The 23019-nt window shown below is 37.6% G+C and overlaps 1 protein-coding gene across 1 annotated transcript; it reads left to right on the forward strand.

Moving 5' to 3' along the window:
• The first annotated feature begins 207 nt into the window (after positions 1 to 207).
• efhd2 (EF-hand domain family, member D2) lies at positions 208 to 22833 on the forward strand. Its single transcript, XM_067413708.1, has 4 exons — positions 208 to 775; positions 19195 to 19342; positions 19467 to 19601; positions 19775 to 22833. The coding sequence occupies exons 1-4, from the start codon at positions 492 to 494 to the stop codon at positions 19904 to 19906; spliced, it is 699 nt and encodes a 232-aa protein (XP_067269809.1). The 5' UTR covers positions 208 to 491; the 3' UTR covers positions 19907 to 22833.
• The last annotated feature ends 186 nt before the right edge of the window (positions 22834 to 23019 follow it).

A 23019-nucleotide genomic window follows, 5' to 3' on the forward strand; every position in this document is an offset into this window, starting at 1 on the left:
CATGAATAAATGAGTGACAGATAATACGCCATCTCAAATAACTATAATTACAACCTGAAACTACACACACACACACACGGTGAGAATACATTATTCTGTAATATCAAAAGGTATCATAGTGTGTTGTATCATAAGTGGTCTTTCGGGTCCGGTGCGTCCCTTTAAAAGGCGTGGCGATGTGTAGCGGTTTTGTGTCCATCTTACTGCATACGCACGAGCTTACTTCACCGTCAGCGATCACGGAGGCGTCATCATACGCACGAGCGCTGTCTGTTTGAATCAGTGGGTTTACAGCCGCGTATCCCCGATCCCCTCACGCAGTCATAAGGCGGCTGATTTGCATTTCAAAAACCTATTTAACCAAATGCTTATCTGAATCTGGATTTAACCCACTGAACCTTTATATGGACTGCGCGCTTTGCAGCATACTGCGTGTTTCCCCACAGTATTCTCCCCGTAGATAGTACCCTAAGATTTCAGAATAAGACGAAATGGCAACGGACGAGCTGTCATCGAAGCTGAACCGTCGGCTGCAGATCGAGGAAGGCGAGCACGACCCGGTGGCCTTGGACGAGTCTCACGAGAACGGAGCGCACGAGAAACCGGCCACGACCAGCGCGGATTCAGAGCTGGGAGCCAAACTGCAGCGGCGCGGGGAGCTGAACGAGGGCGTCGGTGACCACCAGCAGCCCAGCATGAAGGTGTTCAACCCCTACACCGAGTTCAAGGAGTTCTCGAGGAAGCAGATCAAAGACATGGAGAAGATGTTCAAGCAGTAAGTTCCTTATACCAGCTGTCATCTGCAGCGCTGTCAACGGATTATCTATCTATCTATCTATCTATCTATCTATCTATCTATCTATCTATCTATCTATCTATCTATCTATCTATCTATCTATCTATCTATCTATCTATCTATCATAAAATGAATTGTCCTTCCATTAACCCTAAATGTCCTAAAGAATGGTGACAATTCTTCTCTGGTTTAGTTCAAAAATGGAAGTTCATGTTTCAAGGTTTATTCGTTTAGTGTTCTTTAGGTTTTTACCCATATTTCTGTCCTATTTAATTTAAACTGAACGTTTAAACAGGAACAAGCTGTTTTGCTTTTTTAATCTATGATACTTTTGTCACTCTCTGTTTACTCCATTCTGCAGCAAATGTTTTGGCTGAAACTCATTCACACATCTAAGAAAGGACCATAACCTCAGCCCCACCCAAGTCTGTATCATTTATTCCACATGTTTTCACACATAGATATATGTAGGACTTTGAACCATGTTTTGAGAAAGTCTCTTAGGTCATGGTCAGGTTTCATTGTGTCTCTAACTAAAAGACATGCCGTGCAGTCTAGACTGCCCAGTATGATACAATTCTGTTGCCACCTTGGCCAGATTCATATAGTAGTGAGACTGCTCTCCTCCTTTTACATCTGATGAATGAAGGCAGTTTAAGCATTTTCCCCACGTCCAACTTGCAACTATTGTCAGAGCTTTTGTAAATGCTTGGCAGAGCCTTTCATGTTAGGCTAATTTCACTGACAGAAACTAAAAGAAACTCCTCTGAGCTGAATGTTGGGAACTGGAGGCAGCTACGGGAAGTTGAATCTTCATGAGAGTCGCTCCAGGAATGTGTCCCCTGTGCTCTCTGTGGTGGAGCGTTCAGTCCGAAGCTGTGACTGCAGGGTCGGTTTCACACAGGCCTCAGCGATGTGGGAAAGGGGGCTGGTTGAGAAACTAGCGCACTGAGGAAGTGATGGGTTCCTCTCCCCATTTCTGCGATCAAACAAAGCTACCATTGTTGTAAATGAACCAAAACAGGCCGCCCAAATCTGTGCAAGGAGCTCTTTGCATCTAGATGAGTTGGCCTGTGGTGCATTTTTCGTAATGTCACAAATGAATTGAATTTACCAGAATGTGATATTTTTCAGATTCTTTTTTTTTTTTCCAATTTAAGTTAACAATAATTACATTAATTCTTGTAGGAAAAATAAAAAAGTCAACATTTTCCTGGACAACAGTTTTTTGTGTCCTTCAGAAAAAAAAATCCACTTTCGTACGGTTGCATCGGTTTGCTTCAGAAGACCTTTATTAACCCCCCAGAGTACTTTTGGTTTGCATGGATGGATGTGCTTTTTTGAACTTCAAAATCAAATTTACATTCTCTGCATTATAAAGCTTGGAAGAGTCAGGGCATTTTAAATAAATATAACTCCAATTGTGTTTGTCTGAACTATCCCTTTAATTATGACTGTTTAACTGTATAATCTAGTTTCAAAATAGCTGTGATACCAAGCTATCACAATGGTTTCGTTACCTCTAGATAACCACATGGGCGTTACTAAAGTAGATAATGGCATGCTGGAGCTTTTTCTTTTTGGTAAATAATTGTATGTGGACTATTGTTTCAGAGTATCACCTTTTCTATTGTCTCTGTAAATGTGTTCCTTGTGCAGCCAAATGCTGATTTCACTTTGCAAGTCCTCGCCCAGGGTGAGATACAGCACTAGTTTCATTCGGCCTCTTTGATGATGTAGCCCTTGGCTTTATATGGGCTGAATGAGACAGGTGAGGTGGTTTCATCTTTAGGAGAGTGTGAAGTGTGTATCGCTCCCTTTGTCACAGAGGAAACAAAGCCTCTGGTTACTTTACAGGTTAAACATTAGCTAGTGTTTTTCATGGCCTATTCCCTTTTATGAATCTTTGTGATAAGGGGTTTGTAACTCAACATGCCATTTAGTTGCTTCCCCATACAGGTTTACGGCAACAGAGGATTGTGCACCTTTTCAATTGATTTATTACTTTCTTGCTATAATGGATGTTTATGCTGTTGCCTGAAGCCCTGAGTATAGATAACGAAACATGGATGAGACCTGGGCGGTGAGAAGGCATGTCGGGAAAGCTTTATGTGCCTGTATGAAGCTGTGCAGCCATACGAACTCATTGATTATCTCATAATAACTATGATCTTCCAAACTAATACAGATGTTCTTAGCTTTGCATCATGTACTGTAGGCACATTCAGTGCCCAATAAAAAGCGTCAGTTGCAGAACGTTACTTTCTAACTGCTTTTGTGCAAAGGGAGGCAGAAACAACACAGAGGGAGAGAAAGAAAACTGCGTAACAACCACAGACTGGCCAGAGTCCAGCTGATAAGAGGAATGCAGGCTTTGCCTTGCCCTCAGGCCATTTTTCAGAGGGATTCAAAATGTTTGGTCTAGGACCTGCATTCAAACTACTAATTTCGCAGTGGTTTTGTAGGGAATCTTAATGCGAAAATGTTAAACTTTTGCATATTTTCTATTTTTATCAGAATAAAAAGCCCTAGCCCAGATGTTTTACATATCTGTGGTAATTGATAATAATGCATACAAATGCATGTATTGTTCATAATATGCTAAGTACACTAAAATAATTGTAGGGACAGTCCTGTACTCCTGCTTTGTTTAAAGGTACACTGAATTGAACCTGAAACCTCCGTGGTTGCTTCTTTTTTTGGTGGTGACATTAAAAAAGTTCATAGAAGACCATAACCCTGTATTAGCCTGCAGTCACAGTAAGATTGATTTTGAGCTGATGCAAGTTTAACTTTGAGGATTATTCACAAGAGGAATTAATTCATGTCAGAACATGCCTATTGAAGGTTCTGTGTATTTTCACCCCACCAAGAAATATTGTTTGTTTATATCAGCTACAGAATCAAACTCACATGTATATATTTACTAGGATGTACAATATATCACTGCATTATTGGTTATTTTTTTCAGCATTAGTTGGTATTAAATGTATATTGGATAATTAATAGTTCATAATGCCCCCCCCCCCCACCCGTTTCTTTGCCATCATCTAACCTTTTAAAACACTAATAATATATATTTTTTATTGGCCAAATTTTTTCCTTCTATTTTGTCAATGTTGTATGGAGCAGGGTTTCTCAACCTTTTGCCTACTGCGACCCACTTTTTTGTATGCCAGTCATATGACCCACTAAGGATGGAAATAAATAACATACATTTTAGACCTAGGCTAGTTTATAAAAATACAGCTGTTCATGGTTTGTTCATGTTAGTTCACAGTGCATTAACTAATATTAACAAGATTTTAATAATGCTTTTGTAAATATTGAAAGCCCAGTTCATTATTAGTTCAACTAATGAACCATATTGTAAAGTTTTTACCATTAATTCATGAAAACACATTTTTTTCAATAATTAGGCAAACTATGAGGCAAACTGATTTATTTATTTTTACTCTCATTAATGTGACATTTGAGACTGCCGCTCTGAAACGATGAAATTCCAGAGTCGGTGGAATTGGGGAAAGGGCCACTCATAGTGTTGCACTCAAACTAGCTGTTGTCTGTCTATTCCTGCTTTTTGTTTTCATTGCAGTCACTGTTGAAAATCCTGAGTCACAAAGATAGGTGGTGCTGAATGGCAAGAGAAACTTTTTTGCGTGATCTGCGAGTTCTGGATATTTGTGTCTGTTTTGAATCCAGAAGGAATTCAGGTCTCAAGCTAACAGGCCGTGGCTGTGTACAGTATAGGTCTGGCATCTTGAGCGCGCTGTTGTTACCAAGCAACGGGGTAAAACGCTTGTGTAAAGAGAGTAGGACCTTGTCCAATAAGAGCCGTTCCCGTTAGAAAGTTACGGCAGTAATGATTCAACATACGAAATTTCGAAAACAGGAGAACACATAGAAAGTCTCGGACCCCCTATTAAATGATCCACGACCCACTGGTTGAGAAACACTGGTATAGAGGGTATGCACATGATGTCACATTAAGGGTTAGCCATTGTGGTTTCACCCACTGAGTGGCAAAAAGAGGCAGTGTTGGTGTTCAGCTTGAATGCAGCAAAAACAAAAAAAAGACATCTAAAATGGGAATGAGCTCTCTATTGAAATAAACTTAACAATAAATCAGTGAAAGCTACAGAAAAGGGAGGCAATTGGTTCCCTAAAATTCCATTCAATTTCACAGTTGCAAATTTAATTTATGTGCAAAAATGGAATATTGCATAAAACATTTGCAAATAAAGCTCCTTCCAGTGAGTCGAAGATAATAAAATCGTCATTTCCTAATCAACTGGTGCTAAAAATCACTAAAGCCTAATTTCCAGGAACTTTTTTAACCTCTTATACCTATTGCAGTCTGCATTTCCATCGCGGTCTAAAGTACCGTCAAGATAAGTCTCGTGGCATAGGACTGTGCGTGTCTTTCCAGTTCACGCTGGATTCCGTCCTAATAAGCTTGAAGGGGTACTTCAACTCTGGGAAGATGAATCTGTATATAAACTTGGTCATTAATAGTAGAGATGTGAAATTATTTTTGAATTTGATGCTTTCTATTCTGGGAAAAGACAGACATTTTTTGTCTCATGGGCTTGAAAGACAACAATTCCCAGAATGCTTCGCTGCTCTACGAGGCCACTCCCAAAGCCACAGCTACTGAATCACTGATCAATTTCCCATCGCGTTCATCTTCATAAAATCAGTTCAGTTAGAGAACAGACACTACAATTAAAAACTGAACTGTTCAATATAATGTGAATTAGCCGCTGAGGGAGTGTCACAGCACAAACGCTGCAGGAGTCAGATTACATTCATCGGGAGCTCTCGTGAGGAGAGCTGAGGTAAACACGTCCGCGCTCGCGACATACATTCACAGCGCATGTTCAGTCTGGTGCGTTTTTAGTTCATGCCTTTGGAAGCTTAACTTTTAATAGGCATTAATTAGAAGTTAGAACACTTATATTGCTCAACAAAGCTCAGTTTACATGAATGCCTGCAGCTGCGAGCTGAGTGAGTGTGATCTCCCACCCCTCCATGCGCGGGTTGAAAACATGCGGAAATAGCTACTGGCTGTAGTCTTTAGCCTTTGGCCAACATTTTTACAGATGACGCAAATTGACGATATTTGCGTCATCGGAGTAATTTTTCCAGAAATAAAATGCATAAATGCCTACCACCTCAGGGTGGTATGAGGGGAGAGCACGATCATTTGAATATACTCCAGGGTTTCTACTGATAGAAAGCCATACGCTAATAGCTGAAGTAACCCTTTAATAACGACTTTGCTCAGGCATTTCAGAACAACCAAAACAGCATTTCAGATGCTGTGTAAAAAGATTGTTCCGCTGGTTAGCCCAGTTATCTCGTATTGCAAAGCCACATGATTTTAAAAAAAAAATTGTATGTGCATCAAGTAATTTTTCCGTTTATGAGCATTTTTTCTTATCAGATATCTTTTTTTTATTATTATTTTATCCGACTCAAACGAGTGCATATGTTTTTTTCATATGATGTATAGTATGCTTTATTTCAATTATATAAAAAAAAAAATTATCATCTGTATTTAGATCTACCTATTGTATTTCTAGTGTCTAGCAGATAAAGCATTGAGAGGTTCTGCTTTATGTATTTTCCCGGCGTCAAAATCAGGTACTTGTAAAGGTCAGGAAACCCGATTCCTGACCACAAATGACTTGTCTTTGGTAAGTTGTTATGATCATTTTTGAGTCCAATTGCCTTTAATTTAAGCAGATATAATCATTTGTTTTAGTCCCATTTTTGCAGTTTCTCCTTATTAGTGCCAGTCATATTGCAGGATGTTTTGCCAACAGCTAAGGGTGGGAAAGTGACATCAATGCATGTCCTCTTTGACTAATATTGAATATTTAACGAACGTGCTCATTTCCCCTTTTTAACATTTTGATTACCTTTACCGTCATATAATCTTTAAAAACATGAATTAACAACAGAAATGTTTCATACTATCAATTATAATGCTGACTAGCTTTTAAAATGATTGTTTTACCAGTAAACAGAAATCCATCCCAATTCAGCTATCTTAGATACTTCAAGCAGATGAACTCAACCCCTCTTATCCCCCCGCTTATTGGTAATACCGTCTCTGATAATGTGAATGGCAGGGTGCCCTAATTGGCTGAGAGATTATGTGTGCAGGCCTCATGCTGTGCCTACATATGAGCGAGGAGCTTTAGTCCTGCGAGGCGTGTTCCTGCGGAGTCCTCTTCAGTAATGAAGGAAGCAGAAGATAACTCTGCTCTTCCTCTTTCTGCCTGCCCACTGTTTTCTTCTATACACTTTTCTTCAGGCCATGTTTCCTAGAAAAGATAACATCGGAACATTTAGGAATGTTTAGACGTAAGCCATAACATATCTGCAGGGCACAGAGGTGTAGGAGTGAGCTGTCAGTAGGAAAAATATTGCTTGTTTCTCATTGGCGGCCATCATAAACTCATTGTGGTAATGCATAATGTATTAAAGCAGAATGCAATGAACACTCATCTCTCAGGTTCATATATTTGCCAAGTCCTTAAATGGTTATGCCTTTCTCCCAGGAGAGAACAGAATGATGTGATTATTGTCTAAATCACCCATTTCCTCATCTCAGAATATCCTGCATGTTTAAAAAGTCCCTTAGTGCAGTTTAGGTTAGATAGCAGGATGTGGTGCTTCTAATACGATGTAGATGCTTTAAAAGTAAATGCAGCCAAAGGAATTTATTCACGAAAGCTCCTGCCAAATCTAACTGACACAGTGACCTAAGAGGATAAGACAACGTTTAAAGAGAAAAGGAAGCCAATCAATGCACGCTGTCTCAGCAAATAAGATATTATAGGGGGTATTTACACTTCATAAATTTGAGACGTTAGCAAGGGATTACTCAGAACATACACAAATTTTGAAGTGGAGTATCTGAAACGTTATTAGGTTCCCTTTTGCTTTCCTTTAAAAGCAAATTTTAACACCAATATGTAGTAAAAAAAACAAAAAGACAGATGATAGAAACGCAAGGGACGTCTTTTCTTCAGAAGCTGCCAGTAATTGTGTAGGTGTGGGAGGTTTATTTACACACCTACCATTATTTGGCATTCACACACAGTCATCACATGCTCATAGTGACTCATTTGGGTAGTAGGAAATGCATTAGATTGGCTGTTATGTTTCCAGAAAGGCCATATGTAACCTCAGCACTCCTTCGGGAAGTTCTCCTCTTCTAGTTTTTGTCCCACCCACCAGGCCATTCCTTGCTGTTCTTTCTGTTTGTGATGTTTTATGTTCATGCTTTTCACTCCCTGCTCACTTATAAATAACCTCTGGGATTGTGTGGCCGTTGGCTGATCCATGAAGGATTCTGCTTAAGGACTAATGGTTAGTCACCTGGTCTATAATCCCAGCAGATCAAGGTTAGTGCGGCCTGCAATCATCAGCTACAGTGGTGGAAAATGCAGTGCATTGCTGAATTATAAGGACTGCATACAAAAAATTGCACCAATGCTTACCTCATAAGGAATTCATGAGCTTTGTACAGTTTGTACAGAGACATTCTTGCTTTTAGGTAAGGATTTCCTTTAATAGTCAACTAAACATTGTCAACTAAACATTAGTGGACCAAACAGTCAGTTAGTCACAGAAAAAAACAATACAGGAATTGGCAAAGTCACACAGTCTGAAATAGATCTTTAAAACAGCGGTAATTATGCTAGGCAGGAAATCCAAATGTTCAGCTATCATTCGTCTATCTCAAACATAATTAAAACGCACAAGTAGTAGCCCAATGCCTGCTACAGACTGCAAATTCAGCAATCGTGGAAGGTCATTACAAATCACGACATGCATCTAATAAACTTTGGTACACCATGTATGTAGACTGTATGATGATGACCTATATTAAATTGTAAGCTACAATGCAAGTTAGTCATTCTCAGGCCCTAGTGGTAAACAAATAGAGCAAGATCGCACTTTGTCAATTGTGGTTTTTATGTGCTGAAAAGAAAAAAAGGTAGGAAGCGAAAGAGGAGAATATGGACGCTGTCATGGCTAGGGAAAAGAGGCCGTCTTGGCATGCCAAACTTGGAAATTGAACTTGAGGTTAGTAGTTTTAAGTTTTAGCACCATGTCACGTTGATCAATATGCCATTTCATGTTGCATTTTTATTAGCTAGTCAGTAGTCACATAGGTCGTAGCAGCAAACACAGTGTAAGATAATCAATGCAAAATTTCTGACCCTCTTAGAAAAGGATTGCAGGCTATCTTTTGATGCAAGACCATGACAACGACCACAAAAATCGCCATGATTGGTCTTTCGTCTGGGACAGCCCATAATCGCACAATGTGTACCGTAGCATAATACTAACCACTATACTCGTTCTAATGTCAACCTAGATAAATGTGTGGTATTATGGCCCATATTCCGAGTGTGGATGGAAGCTATATTAGTACCGCGCTCACTGTATGCCCTTTAATTTAACATGCATTTCTCTCCATAGGCGAATCTACTATACTGTGGATCGACTATACTTTTCAGCTTGCACGAACTCAGAAAACACTAGTTTATCAATAAATTATTCAAAATGTTCAGACAATAACCTTTCCGTTTTTTTCAGACTCATAATTCATAATCATTAGCTACTATTGCCGTTGTCGCTGCGCCAAGCCTAATGTGAGTTCTTGAACGTTTAATTTATATTTGAAAGGCTCATTGTTTTGCCTTAGTATTTCTCTATATTGTAGAACAAATGTTATTAATGTTATATATATTATTCTTTCTTAGGCCTGTAACTCTTTTTCTGATGCCACCACTCAATTTAAAAAATTGAATTAATATCATAAACATGTGACTAATAGACGACTAATGGCCTGAATGAAAACGCTTTATATGCTATAAACAGGTTTAATTTAGGCTTTTATTCACATATAAACAGTAGTCAATGCACACATCAGTTACGATAAACGGAAGCTTGGCATACGAGAACCAATGAGGGTCCCCCCTCCATATAAACTGAGATATTTCTGGCACTGCAGTGACTCGTGTCTTTTTGAGAATGCTTCATCTTAATAGTCATCTGGAGTGGGCGGATAATGATGGATCCATCTTGACAGTTATGTAAACCTTCATCCGTTTAGCATGTCGTCTTTATTTGTGGTGCGAGCTGGATTGAATATCAGGATTGAGAAGCCTGGATCATCTTCATCTTATAATTTAATTATTTGACAGGCTCAGGTTCAAGTGGAGAAGCTGAAAATGATCTGAAACATTTGGTTGTCAATATTCTTGATTGTAGACATTTCAAAGCAACCATTAGTTCAAGAAACGCAAGTGTGTGTGAAGAGCCTTGAATGCAATTGATCTCGGCTAATTCATGGGAAACCCGATTTAAGTGGATCGGATGGTGGTGGGAAGGTCATGAACAGGAAGCGGTCAGCTTCTTTGTAGGAAAAAACAGAGCAACTTTGAAAGCAGAATTATTTTCTCTAACAGTGAGCTTTGTGTTTTTTTGAGTAATGCGTTCATCTTCAACTGGTTTTGTGTAACTTTTGAGCCTGATAATATAGGGAAGTTTAAATTCTCCAATCATCTGCTAATGTAATTGACCTTGATTTCATTATATTGAGGCTTGCTGTTGTGTCTCTTTCTCCGGACCATTCCCTCATCCCATCCCATCTCATATCAAATCGAGCGTGAATGATGTCATCAAACACGCTGCACAGATGTAAAGTTGATGTAAATTACTCAGACACACTTTTTGTGTTTGTGTGGTCCTGATTGCTCACGCCTGTTACGTGGGTCGTCATAAACAATGTGGTCAGAATTGATTGTGTGTTTGTGAGGGTTTTCTCATGACTTCTCCGTTTAGCTGTTGCTTGGCAACCTTGGATTAAGAAGATTGGCAGGAAGAGTGATAGGAAAGGCAGGGAGGAGGGGAAAGAGTTGGTTGGTCACTCCTTGTGCGTCGTAGGGCAGAATGAAGTTTTGTTTATGATGTGCGACGAAATGCTATTGTACCACATTACTGTCCTTCAGACCATCTTGAGCTGGAGCCTGGAATAGTAATACTGCTGTCTCTTTTTAGCTCCAAGACATCATTCCACTTAAATTTAATCAGACATTTTCATAATTAAATCAGCAGTAGCTATGGGCATGCATTATTGCGTGACTGTTCTGACAGGCATGAGTATTTAGGCTATAGCATCAGGCAGCATTTGAGTAAATTTTAGCAATTGCTTAAACCCAAATCCTGTTACATGCCTTGCATTCTGACGAACAGTTGCTTTCAAAGTCCACAATGCACAGTCCATTTAGCTCCAATGAAACGGTCTGCATGAATTTTACTGGTGGTATTTTAGTACACAGGCATTAGCATTGACAGTTTCTCTGAAATGTTTTTCACCTCTAAACTCAGCCCCATTTAACCTCAGCTGTATTCAGTCCTACCACAAGCTTTCAGAGTTTTAGTACAGCATCATTATACACTTCTGGTTCGCTACTCTCCATAATGGTTTTTATACTTTACAAACTGTATTTTCGAACCCGTTAAACTAACCCTAAACCTACCCATCACACACAACTTGCTGCATTTTTACATTTTCAAAAATACTCATTATGTTGAAGTTCATGACCTCAATTTAGGTCCCCAGCCCATGTGTACATACAGGTCCCCACCGAGATATAAAAACATGTGCGTACACACACACACACACACACACACACACACACACACACACACACACACACACACACACACACACACACACACACACACACACACACACACACACACACACAGTTTTTAAAGATACCAAGATATATAGATGTTTTCATGTTGATAAGTAAAAATGGAACTGAAAAATTGTTGCTTTGCACTAAAACGTTATTAACCAATTGTCAAGCTGTTGTCTTATGGAAGTCATGTGATATGGATACCTTTAAATTTAATTTTGCACAAAAAAATAACAATTTACTACCAACCCGATTCCAAAAAAGTTGGGACGCTGTACAAATTGTGAATAAAAACAGAATACAATGATGTGGAAGTTTCAAATTTCAATATTTTATTCAGAATACAACATATATGACATATCAAATGTTTAATCTTAGAAAATGTATAATTTTAAGGAAAAAAGAAGTTGGCGAATGAGAGAGGTAGACATTGTGAGGTGAGCCAAATTTAAGCTTTGCATTTTGCGATCTGGTCACCCGATTTTCCACGAATTTAACGATAGCCTCATTCCATTTTATTCTACTGGACATGGGATCTCTTATTTATTTTCCCAAATCTTGAGAGACAATAATTAAGTATCTTGGTCGGCATGAATGTTATGTTTCCATGGCTGCGAGGTAACATTTAATTGTGAACACATTATTATTTTGTAAATAAAGCGTTGTGCTTCACTCGTGTCATAATATTTATATAAAACGGCATTCACATACCAAACTAAATTGTTTGCCGCTCTACCACCGTGGTGGTGCGGTTGTCATGTTCACCGGCACAGCCCTAGACCACTGTGGTGGTAAAAACTGCCACCATCACAGCCCTAGTAAGCTGCCCATGCCACAGGCACTCATGCAACCCTATACCATCAGAGATGCAGACTTCTGAACTAAACGCTGATAACAACTTGGGTTGTCCTTGTCCTCTTTAATCCGGATGACATGGCATCCCAGTTTTCCAAAAAGAACTTTAACGTTTGATTCGTCTAACCACAGAACAGTTTTCCACTTTGCCATAGTCCATTTTAAATGTCTTAAAAAATGGACTTGGCCCTGAGAAGACGCCTGCACTTCTGATTCATGTTTAGATATGGCTTCTTTTTTTACTTATAGAATTTTTTAGCCGGCAACGGTGAATGGCATGGTGGCTTGTGTTCACCATAGTTTCTGGAAGTATTCCTGAGTCCATGTTGTGATTTCCATTACAGTAGCATTTCTGTATGTGATTCAGTGCCATCTAAGGGCCCGAAGATCACGGGCATGCATGGTTTTCCAGACACGACCCTTACGCACAGAGATTGTTTCAGATTCTCTGAATCTTTGGATGATATTATGCACTGTAGATGATGATAACCTCAAACTCGTTTGCAATTTTTCAATGAGAAACTCCTTTCTGATATTGCTTCACTATTTTTCGCCACAGCATTTGGGGAATTGGTGATCCTCTGCCCATCTTGTCTTCTGAGAGACACTGCGACTCTGAGAGGCTCTTTTTTTATCCCCAGTCATGTTGCCAATTGACCTAATAAGTTGCAAATTGGTCCTCCAGCTGTTCCTTATATGTACTTTTAACTTTTCTGGCTTCTTATTGCTACTTTTTTGGAATGTGTAGCTCTCATAAAATCCAAAATGAGCCAAATATTTGGTATAACATTTTAAAATGTCTCACTTTTAACATTTGATATGTTATCTATATCTATATTCTATTGTAAATAAAATATACGTTGATGAGATTTGTAAATTATTGCATTCCTTTTTTTATTTACAATTTGTACAGTGTCTTTTTTGGAATCGGGTTTGTAAAAAAATATTGTAATATAAGGATACCTTTTTCCTCCTTTAAATTTTTACATAATACATTTTAGTATTAACATACTAAAACATTAATAACATTAATCTATAAACGTGCATTAATATTAGGCGCATATCCAAGTGTGTATGTGGAGATTGGTAGCTAAATTATGTTACCGCGCCTACTGTACCAACATATTCCACATCCATACCATCAGTGTGCATCTTCTCAAAGGCTGCATTGTGAGAAAAACAAAGAGCTCACTTTTCCCTGACAACATGGACAAACTCATGTTCCTTTTTACATAATTTAAGAAGTTTATTCCTATGAGAGATTTTCTAAAGTCTCAGAGAGGGCAACAATAACCAAATGTGGAGGCTGGCAAAAAGTCTTTTTCAAGGAAAGTCATTTTACTCTTTGGCCATATTTAATAATATTGATAATAATAATAGATTTTTTTATAATACACTTTTCATTCCGAAGAATCTCAAAGTTTACAACGGTTCCATACAGCTATTTTGGCCATGTAATGTCTGCTTGAATAGATAAATACAGAAATCTGCTTGTCAAACTTGCATTTTATGTAAGCAACAAAAACTGATATGAACTGCCCCATAAATGTTGTTTCCTATGCTCAAATAGCAGTCCCAGGGGACAAATCTGTTTTATGGGAATTGGTTGGAAATCACTTTTAACGGCAGCTACAGAGATGCAATGACTTTACAAATTACAGATTGGCTTTTTTATTTAGATGTATTGACTGTTGCACTTTCTCCGATTCATTGTAATTTGAGCAAAGAATCTTATTGTATTTACAGTCAATCTGAAGATCTGATGCTAATGTCATTGGCTTGAAGTGTCCATTAAGTCAGATGTCTGCTTTTGGGTGGCTGAAGTGTTTGTTTTTGAACAAATCCTTTGTAAATTCATTTTGAAAAGGAAGTTGGAAATGTGCGTTTTTCTGGGGTCAGTGCGGTAGTAGCAGATCGTCTCTCTCACAAGACTATTCATGCGTTTCCTGTTCCTCATTCCTCACACTGGCTTTCTAAATCTTTGTTTTCCTAAAGTGTGTCATGTCGAGGATACATTCAGCACGCTCGTGTCTGGCTTTAGGAGCAGTCAGCAGTACCGCAGCTAAATCCTCATTAGCTAAAGTCTCTGTGCTCACCTCCACCACTGAGACTGCACAGTAAAAATTTTGCATGTTTAAACATTTAGCTTTTAAAGATCAAGAAACAAAATTCCTTAGCTTTCATTCAAGTTCAGGCTTGCATGGACAAGTGTTTCAAGAGTTCTTGAAAGAGGACTTTTCAGAGCACAAATGTAGCTACATAATAGCTTTTAGGTTCCTTCTCTTGACTCTTATAATTACTCATCAAAATTGATTTATTTCCAACAACAGCAAGTTAATTAACTTAGAATTCATTAATTAAAGTTAATTAACTTTATCAGCAATGCCAATCAGATGAGACGAACCATTTTGCTAAGGCAGAAAGAATCTGAATCTGCTCACGGCTCTAACTGCATTTCTCTCATGGTTATTATAAGGAAGTGCTGATTGCATTCGCTTCCTCAATCATGTATAGTGTGAGGCGTTCAAGTTAAAGACTTATTTGGGCAAAAATGTTGATCTTCCTTAAGTTGCACTTGGTGAAAAAAAAGGGAAAATTTCTTGGGCAGCATCTGCTCTGCATTTCCATATTGTAAAAGCTGCGTTTGGTAAGAATACAGCTGATGTGTCCTAGATTTGTGCAACCAGCTGAACTGTACCATATTCTATCTTGTTTGGTTTTTAGCACCTTATAGCTGTTAACTTGACAGCCGCTGGAAACATCTCTAGTCATCTTCACAAAAATTTAATTTTTTGTTCTTGATGAATATCTGAACATGCAATATATAAAAAGAAAGAGCCTCTGTAGCTTCATGGATTTTTTTTATCAACACTTGTGGGTATGGGTATGTGGGTATGTTTCATAAAAAGAACTGTGGAAAAGAACAGTTTTCTTAAATGTAATTGATTCATTTGATGGCCGAGCTGAATTTTCAGCAGCACCTTCAGAAATCATTCTAATATGCCTGATTTGGTTCTTAAAAGATATTTCTTCTTATTCTCAATGATAAAAAAAAAAGTTTTGCTTCTTTTTGTGTTTTTTCAGTGTTCTTTGATGAATGAAAGTAAAAGAGCAACATTTATTTGAAATCATATTAATTACTGTCACTAATGATCAATGCGTACTTTCTTAATACAAGTGTTTTTAATATATTTATTATCTTAATGACTCCAATCTATGCGAGTGTAGTAATTAGTGTTGGAACCACATCTGCTTGAATTTTGCCATATTGATTGGTTTTTCAATGAGCTTTTTGTAAATTTGGAATTTTTCTGGAAGGCTATGAGAGATGGGCTGAACAAAAGATCATACAATTGACCATGTTCAGGCTAAAAAACACTTGACTGAGAAAGGAAGTGACACTACTTAACACAGTGATTCAGCTTGACTGATGACAATCAAATAAAAAGAACACTTGAAGCCTGGCAGTAATCTTTGGCAAATCTGGGTCACTGAAGTGCAAGAGGAGGTTTTTCAGAAGTAAGCATATGTGATTTCAGGCATTGAGGTTTGACTGCATAATTAAACCTGGTGGATTTAAATTACAGCTGACCTTTAATCGCACTGGGCATGCTTGGCCTTTCTTTTGTTGAACAGACTAACCATATGCAGACGTAAATTCTTGATTTTAACCACCATGGACACTGGATTTTCCGATTCCCAAAATGATCTGATTGTGCCTTTTAAAAATTAAACCACCAACTCAATCTTGCTTGCCTTGAAATCACATTGTGTTTTTCACTGCTGCTGTACTGTAATCCTCAACTAAAGCCACAGAGAAACAATCTTTACGCTCAGATGCTCCACAACGGCAATCCCTCATCAAACAGAATTTTTCGGAGCCCTGTGATCAAGGTTAGCACGTCGTGTCAGATGCCACAGCAAGAAGAGTTAATTTGAGAGATTTTTGTGCCCCTGAACATGAACAGACTCCTTTGGCCTTTGAATTACTGATAATGAGAGACCAGTTATCAGCAGGGTGTCTTGTGTCGGTAGACAGGAATACAATAGCCGTGTCTCTGATGCAGATGGACACACTCCATATTCATAAGCAGGGTGCATGCTGGGATTGTCTAGTAGGAGTTAATGAGGGAGATAAACCCGTCACCAGAATCCATTAGGAATGGGTCAGAATATTTATTTTATTTTTATTTTTTCTTATTTTATTTAAATATCATTTATTTGTATATCTCTTATTTTATTTTAATAGTGCTTATTATTATATGTTTATCCAAAATATAGATGTCGAGAACACATAGTAATGTAATATTAAGACACTATTGGGTCACTGTATCTTTCAGGGTAGAAGGAAGAACAAAATGACACGGAAGCGAGAATCAAAGGAAGAAGATTTTACAAATCGTTGAAAAGAGCCTCATCCAAAATACATTGACTTCTACTTTTAATAAAATGGCCCTGTTGTCATGGAAACATAAAACCTCATCTTTTGGGCAATATGTGTGTGTGGACGTGCGGAGGAAGTGGTCTCATACATAATGGTTGAGAAAAGGAAGTAAGTGACTAGTCCATCCTCACTAACACATTGCTGCACAACCACTCGCCCACCAACATGCAATTTTCTGACCTTTGCTCCTGAAAATGTGCAACTGTGGATCAGTTGGGCACCTCTTCTCGTTATAGATAGAAGAGGAGGCATTTAATGTCTCTTGTCTTGTTTTTAAGCCATTGACGTTCACATCTCTGCTGTACCACAGGAAGCGTGTGTTTGCGAGAGAGATGCAAGAATGAGAAATGACTGAAAAGCTTTAACACTCAGGCTTATGTTTAGTCTGCAGATTTTGTTTAAAGTTCACAAATGTTAATGCTGCCAGATGTACACACAGCTGTCTTATATTGCGATCAATTCCATAAATTACCAACAGTTCATAAGCTGTTTATTAAAAATATAGGGGTAAACATTAAGATGATCTCAGAAGCGGGTATAATAAATGGGTGACTGTTAATGAACACTTCTGCTCTCATTGATGATTTTGATGCAGACAGACCAGCTTTAATTGATTCGTATAAGTTTCGGAGCGTCATTTATATTCCTCAGTAATGTATGTATACTCAGGGTAGATGCCATATTTGATTGTAAAACAAAACTGGTTATACTGGGACCGGTAGCATAAACTGTTAAGACTGGTCTTACAAGTTAGTCATCAACTTTTTTTCTCTTTAAGACAGTTTATAACTTCAGTTGCAAAAAATAAATAAGACAGTCTGAACATAATGGCTATGTTTATGCAATTTGTCCCTGGTGTATATCTGGGTGTAGATCAGTGATTCTCAATCAGGGGATCGGAGCCTATTGGGGGCATCAGTAAACTTCCAGTGGTTTTAAAATTGAGTTATATTTAGTTGTATTAACATAAAACTATTGAAAATAGAATATTGTAGAATATAGTAGAATATTGTCTAGGACAAAGGAGACCTGGTATTTAAAAAGGTTGAGAATCACTGGTATATAGATTAGTTTCCAAACTTTGTGACGCAAAGGACCCCTAAATAAGAGGGACCCCCTTCCTAAAATCCATCTATATATTTGTATGTATATGGGAAAGAAAAAAAAATTAAACCGTTATATAAATAATGTGACATTATAAACACAACATGTTGTTTCCAAACTTAAATTGACTATACTTAATGTTACTTAACTTTCACAGTAAATGTATGTAAGCATCTTCCATACTGCGTTAGGAATACTGCCTTAAATCCCCATGAGCAAGATAAAGGGGACTATAGTGAGAAAAATTCACTAGATGGATACAAAGCAAACGTATACAATTCTGGAAGGTATGTATACGACTAGAAAGGAGAGAGTCATTTATAAAAGATACAGCTAAAATGTTCAGTAGACTTTCCTTTTTTACTTTATTCTCTGAAATATTTTGGGGACCCCTTAGAACCTTCTGGAGGACCCCAATTTGTAAACCCCTGGTAAATACATTCAACCACCATCACTACATTCAAATATGTTTCCAGAGAAATAGTTTTTTAATGTGACATAGGACCATAAGACAGTAAAACCATTTGAACAGACTGAGCATACAGCTTTCCCTCACAGAATCATTTTCATTCATATAAAATAAAATATGACTGAGAATAAACACAACAATTTAGACTATTTTTGTGCATTCTTTGAAACGTATCAAACTGGCAGCTCCAGTAGAAATGAAAAGATTTATCTTGAACTCTGCCAAGGAAACTAGCATGTATAAATCTCAATTAAACAATTTAATAACCAATTCAAAAGGATTTTATACCTGTATGATATTACGCTGTACCCACATTGGACCAGTGTTTTATAAAATGGATAGATGGATGATTCATCCATGGGCGCCATCCTCCAAATTCATTTGGCACGACCCTCACAGAGCATTATGGGTATTCTCTAACCGCTGAGTGTACATAAGTTGTACATTTGTTATTGCGGTGCATTATGGGATTGAATGATTGCATAATGTCGACTATGGTTTTGGACCCCACTACAAATGGCAGTTCTCTTTTAAAGCTCTTTTCGGACGCAGCCAAGGTTTTCCTACTAAGCTATGGGCTGGGGTGGGCAATATGACAAATTTGATCATGATATGAGTACCGGTAGTTATTTCACAATAACAATCATTGGAGTCATTACAGCAATAACACCAGTGATGTAATAGGCAGAAATCTTTCAGAAACATAATCTGCATAAAACCCTTTTTTTTTCTAAGAAAAGTTATTTTCCACTAAATTTCTGATTCAATAATTTGGTTTCTTGTGTGTGTTCAGGTATGATTCAGAAAAGGATAACTTCATCGATCTGATGGAGCTGAAGCTGATGATGGAGAAACTCGGAGCACCTCAGACTCACCTGGGCCTGAAAAACATGATCAAAGAAGTAGACGAAGACTTGGATGGCAAACTCAGTTTCAGAGAGGTAAATGCTTCTGTGCGTCAAAACGTGGAACAGTTGGTTGCAGATTTGGCTGTACTTCACAAGCAACTACTATATTCTTAGGGTGAACATTCCACTCATTAATCACCTCCATCCTTTCCTTTAGTTTCTCCTTATCTTCAGGAAAGCAGCAGCAGGAGAGCTGGCAGAGGACAGCGGACTTCACGTCTTGGCACGTTTGTCGGAGATTGACGTGTCAACTGAGGGAGTGAAGGGAGCCAAATCTTTCTTTGAGGCAAAAGTAAAGAATCATGATATTTTAATACTTTTATTTTCACCCCTTTGCAAAAAAGTCTGTGATAGCTGTGTTTTAATAATGACTTTAATTTCCTGCCTAGATGAGTTTCATTGAATGCCACTGATAAGGAAAATCAATTTAGGATTACCTAAAACGTACATTTTCCTCTGTGACAGGTGCATGCCATTAACGAATCAAACCGGTTTGAGGCAGAAATCCGTCTGGAGCAGGAGGAGAAAAAGCGTCAGGCGGAAGAGAAGAAACAAAGACAAGCTGCTTTCAAAGAGTTGAAGTCAGCCTTCAAATAGCCGTATCCACCTCAGCAGCCTCGATTTACTCATCCACCTGTGTGTGTGTGTGTTTGTGTGTGTGTGTGTGTCAGTCAGAGTCCCCCGCAATCAGAGATACTATGCAAGGCTGTGAAATGCTCAGAGATCCACGCAGATTCATCTTCCTGAGAGAGGAACACCAGTGTAGTTTGTGCTCATGAGCGGATCTCTTGTCTAGTTTTATCGTTGCCTCTTTCTCTCGTCTCTCTCTCAAGCTGATTTTGAATGTGAAGCCCGACACTGATCTCAGTACACTGGATTGGATTTGTTCAGTTTTAGTCACATGAGTATACATGTACTGTAGTTCATTCACCTCATCAGTATCGTTTAGCATTAATGGCATCTTGCGTCTTGTTCTTGTCGATGTGTCAGTAGGTTTATTTCTAACGCTTAAAGGTTTTTAAAGGTTTTTTTTAATCGACTCGTACTCTGTATGCCATATCCTATCTGTTGTGTTCATTTCAGTGGCAATTGCACTAGTTCAAAACATACTTTCCTGTTTATGCAGGAAATGCTTTACACTGTACCGTAAATAATTCAACTTTCCTCTCTGACCGTTTAAACATGAGAGGATAAACATTAGTGTACATCAGATCTCTGCTCTTGTTCACATATACATTAAGAGCAAGAAATATACTATATTTTACTGAGCAGAGAGAGAGAGAGAGAGAGATGGAGAGGCGCTTTCGGGTGTATGTGCATGTGTGGTGATGATTGTAATGGTGTTTGATGAGTGTTTCTCTATTGTTTTTTGCATGGTCACCGTGGTGTTGTTTTCCATACATGGTTCCCTTTAGTCTGTAAGATGTCCAGTGTTAAATGTGGCACACACATGCTTTACAGTTGGTCTATAAAATGAGAAATGACTTCCAAAAGGAAGTCATCGCAACTTAGTTTCAACAACTTTTGTGGTTCATGTCAATGGAGGTGTTGTCAGGATAAGGTCTTCTGACTGTTTAACCTCTGAACCCCCCTGTATTGTGCTTCCATGTGTGCTAAACTAGTAACTGTGACATGCTAATGGAGTTAATAAGATGCCAGATGGATGAATGAAATCCACCACCTCAGCTTTTGTTTAAAGGGATTGTTCGCCCAAGATAAATTTACTCGCCCTCATGTTGTTCTATCTAATGACATAAGAAGATATCTTGATGTTTAATGTTTGAAGGATCAGTGGGGTCCAGAACAACATTTACTTCCATTGTATGAAAAAACAAAAACACTGTTCCCTCTCCAAAATCTATTTTTTGTTTCACAGAAAAAAGAATGTCAAATAGGTTTGGAACGACGTGATGGTGAGTAATTTATATTTGGGTGAACTATCTCTTTAAGTGTCAACTGCCTAAATCAAAGTCTGGCTTGCTTAATATTTGTCAAATTATGACCAATATTAGAAACCTTGCAAAACACCCCATTCACAATGAGATGAGGTGAAAGAAAATGTTTTATTAATAGAATAGAGACATTTGATTTATAAAAAAATTGGCATAGTTGTTCTTTAGACCTGGTGCATGAATTCCAGCATCAAAATGACAGAAATGTCAAATGTTATTTATTAAATATCTAGTTTTACTGTGACAACATCTGAAAAAATGAGGGAATATTTCTTATGGAATCATCCACAAGGGTAATGAACGTTTAATGGTCATGTGACATGCAGTACACTGTGGCAAAAGTAACTGAGATGCTATGTATAAAGACAAATCTATATTTTCATGTGATGAAAATGAAAAAAATACTTTTAGTTTTGTATGGAAAAGGGTCTTGTGAAAAGAAACATTCTTATTTTCTCAATATGAATTTGTTGCCTACAATTTTGTCTCCCTTCTCTTCTCCATGTTTCAGACATTCCGTAGGTTTTTCCATTACAATCAAATAAATAAAGGCAAATACCTTTATTCTTTTCTACATAAAAGTCAATATTGTTGGCAATTGCTATGCTTCATGTTGTTTCTGTGTTCTGAGTCACTGGAAAATGTTCATGTTTGTTCACTAGTTCTGTGGAAATTCAAACAATAGGTGTATACATATTTGCCTCCCAATCTTTTCTAGTCATCCACACTTTCTTTTTCTTTTTTTACCTACTGTTTAACTGAAAAGTATTTTAAATATTTGGTGTTAAGGGGTTAATAAAGTAGTGTATATATTATTGATTGGTGAATGAGGAGTAGACTGATGACATCAATCAAACAACATTTGCATTCTATTAGAAACCATGCAACTTTTATTATTTAGATTTTAGCTGTTCCTGTTGTTGTGCCAAATGATTTCACACTTTGGTATTGTGTTATGCTTGATCCTTCATGATACTGATCAACAGCCCCAGCATATATCATATGAATTAATATGAGAACAGCCAATTAGAATTTAGGCTAAACGTCACTGATCTACAATGTTTAGATTATATCAAAATTAGTATTCCATTTAAAAAGTCATAACTAGTCATAAAAATCCCGCTTTACAGTTTTAGTTATGTAATAAATGTTTGCATGTCTAGAGCTTTGGCAGTATTAATTTCTGTGTGAATCTGCTCCTTCCAAGGCAGATAAAACAAACAGCACAAACAATTTAAAAACTTTTATTTTCATTTTTTTCTTCTCCTGTGAAATATAATGCCAAGAGGATGAGAAATTACAGTGTAGTTAAACAATATCATCTTATGGCATGTTTATATCATTTCATTCTTCATTCCAGCGAATTGACAATGGTTGAAAGGGCCTTGAACCATCCTGATCATATCTGTACTTTATTGTAACTGTCTCTGTCAGTTGAAATGGGTGGTTATGGTATCATACTCTTGTAGGCTTATACATACTGATATGTGGCTTCTATAATATGCACATTTATTTTTGATTTTCTTACTAAAATGTATAAATATTCTTGTGACAATAAAAATACTTTTAATTTGGAAACATTTTTTATTGGTCATTGATATGGTTATGTTATGCATGTTATGCTAATCCACGTATCTAAATAGGCAGTGTTGGGTGTAACTAGATACTAGGTAATTAGTTAATTGAATTACTTTTCCCTTGAAAATTTTAAGTTTGGGATTACTTTTATTTTTCTGTAATTTAATTAGTTACTTCTGA

Source organism: Pseudorasbora parva, chromosome 13 (genome assembly GCF_024679245.1).
Source record: "Pseudorasbora parva isolate DD20220531a chromosome 13, ASM2467924v1, whole genome shotgun sequence".
In the NCBI taxonomy this organism is placed as follows: domain Eukaryota; kingdom Metazoa; phylum Chordata; class Actinopteri; order Cypriniformes; family Gobionidae; genus Pseudorasbora; species Pseudorasbora parva.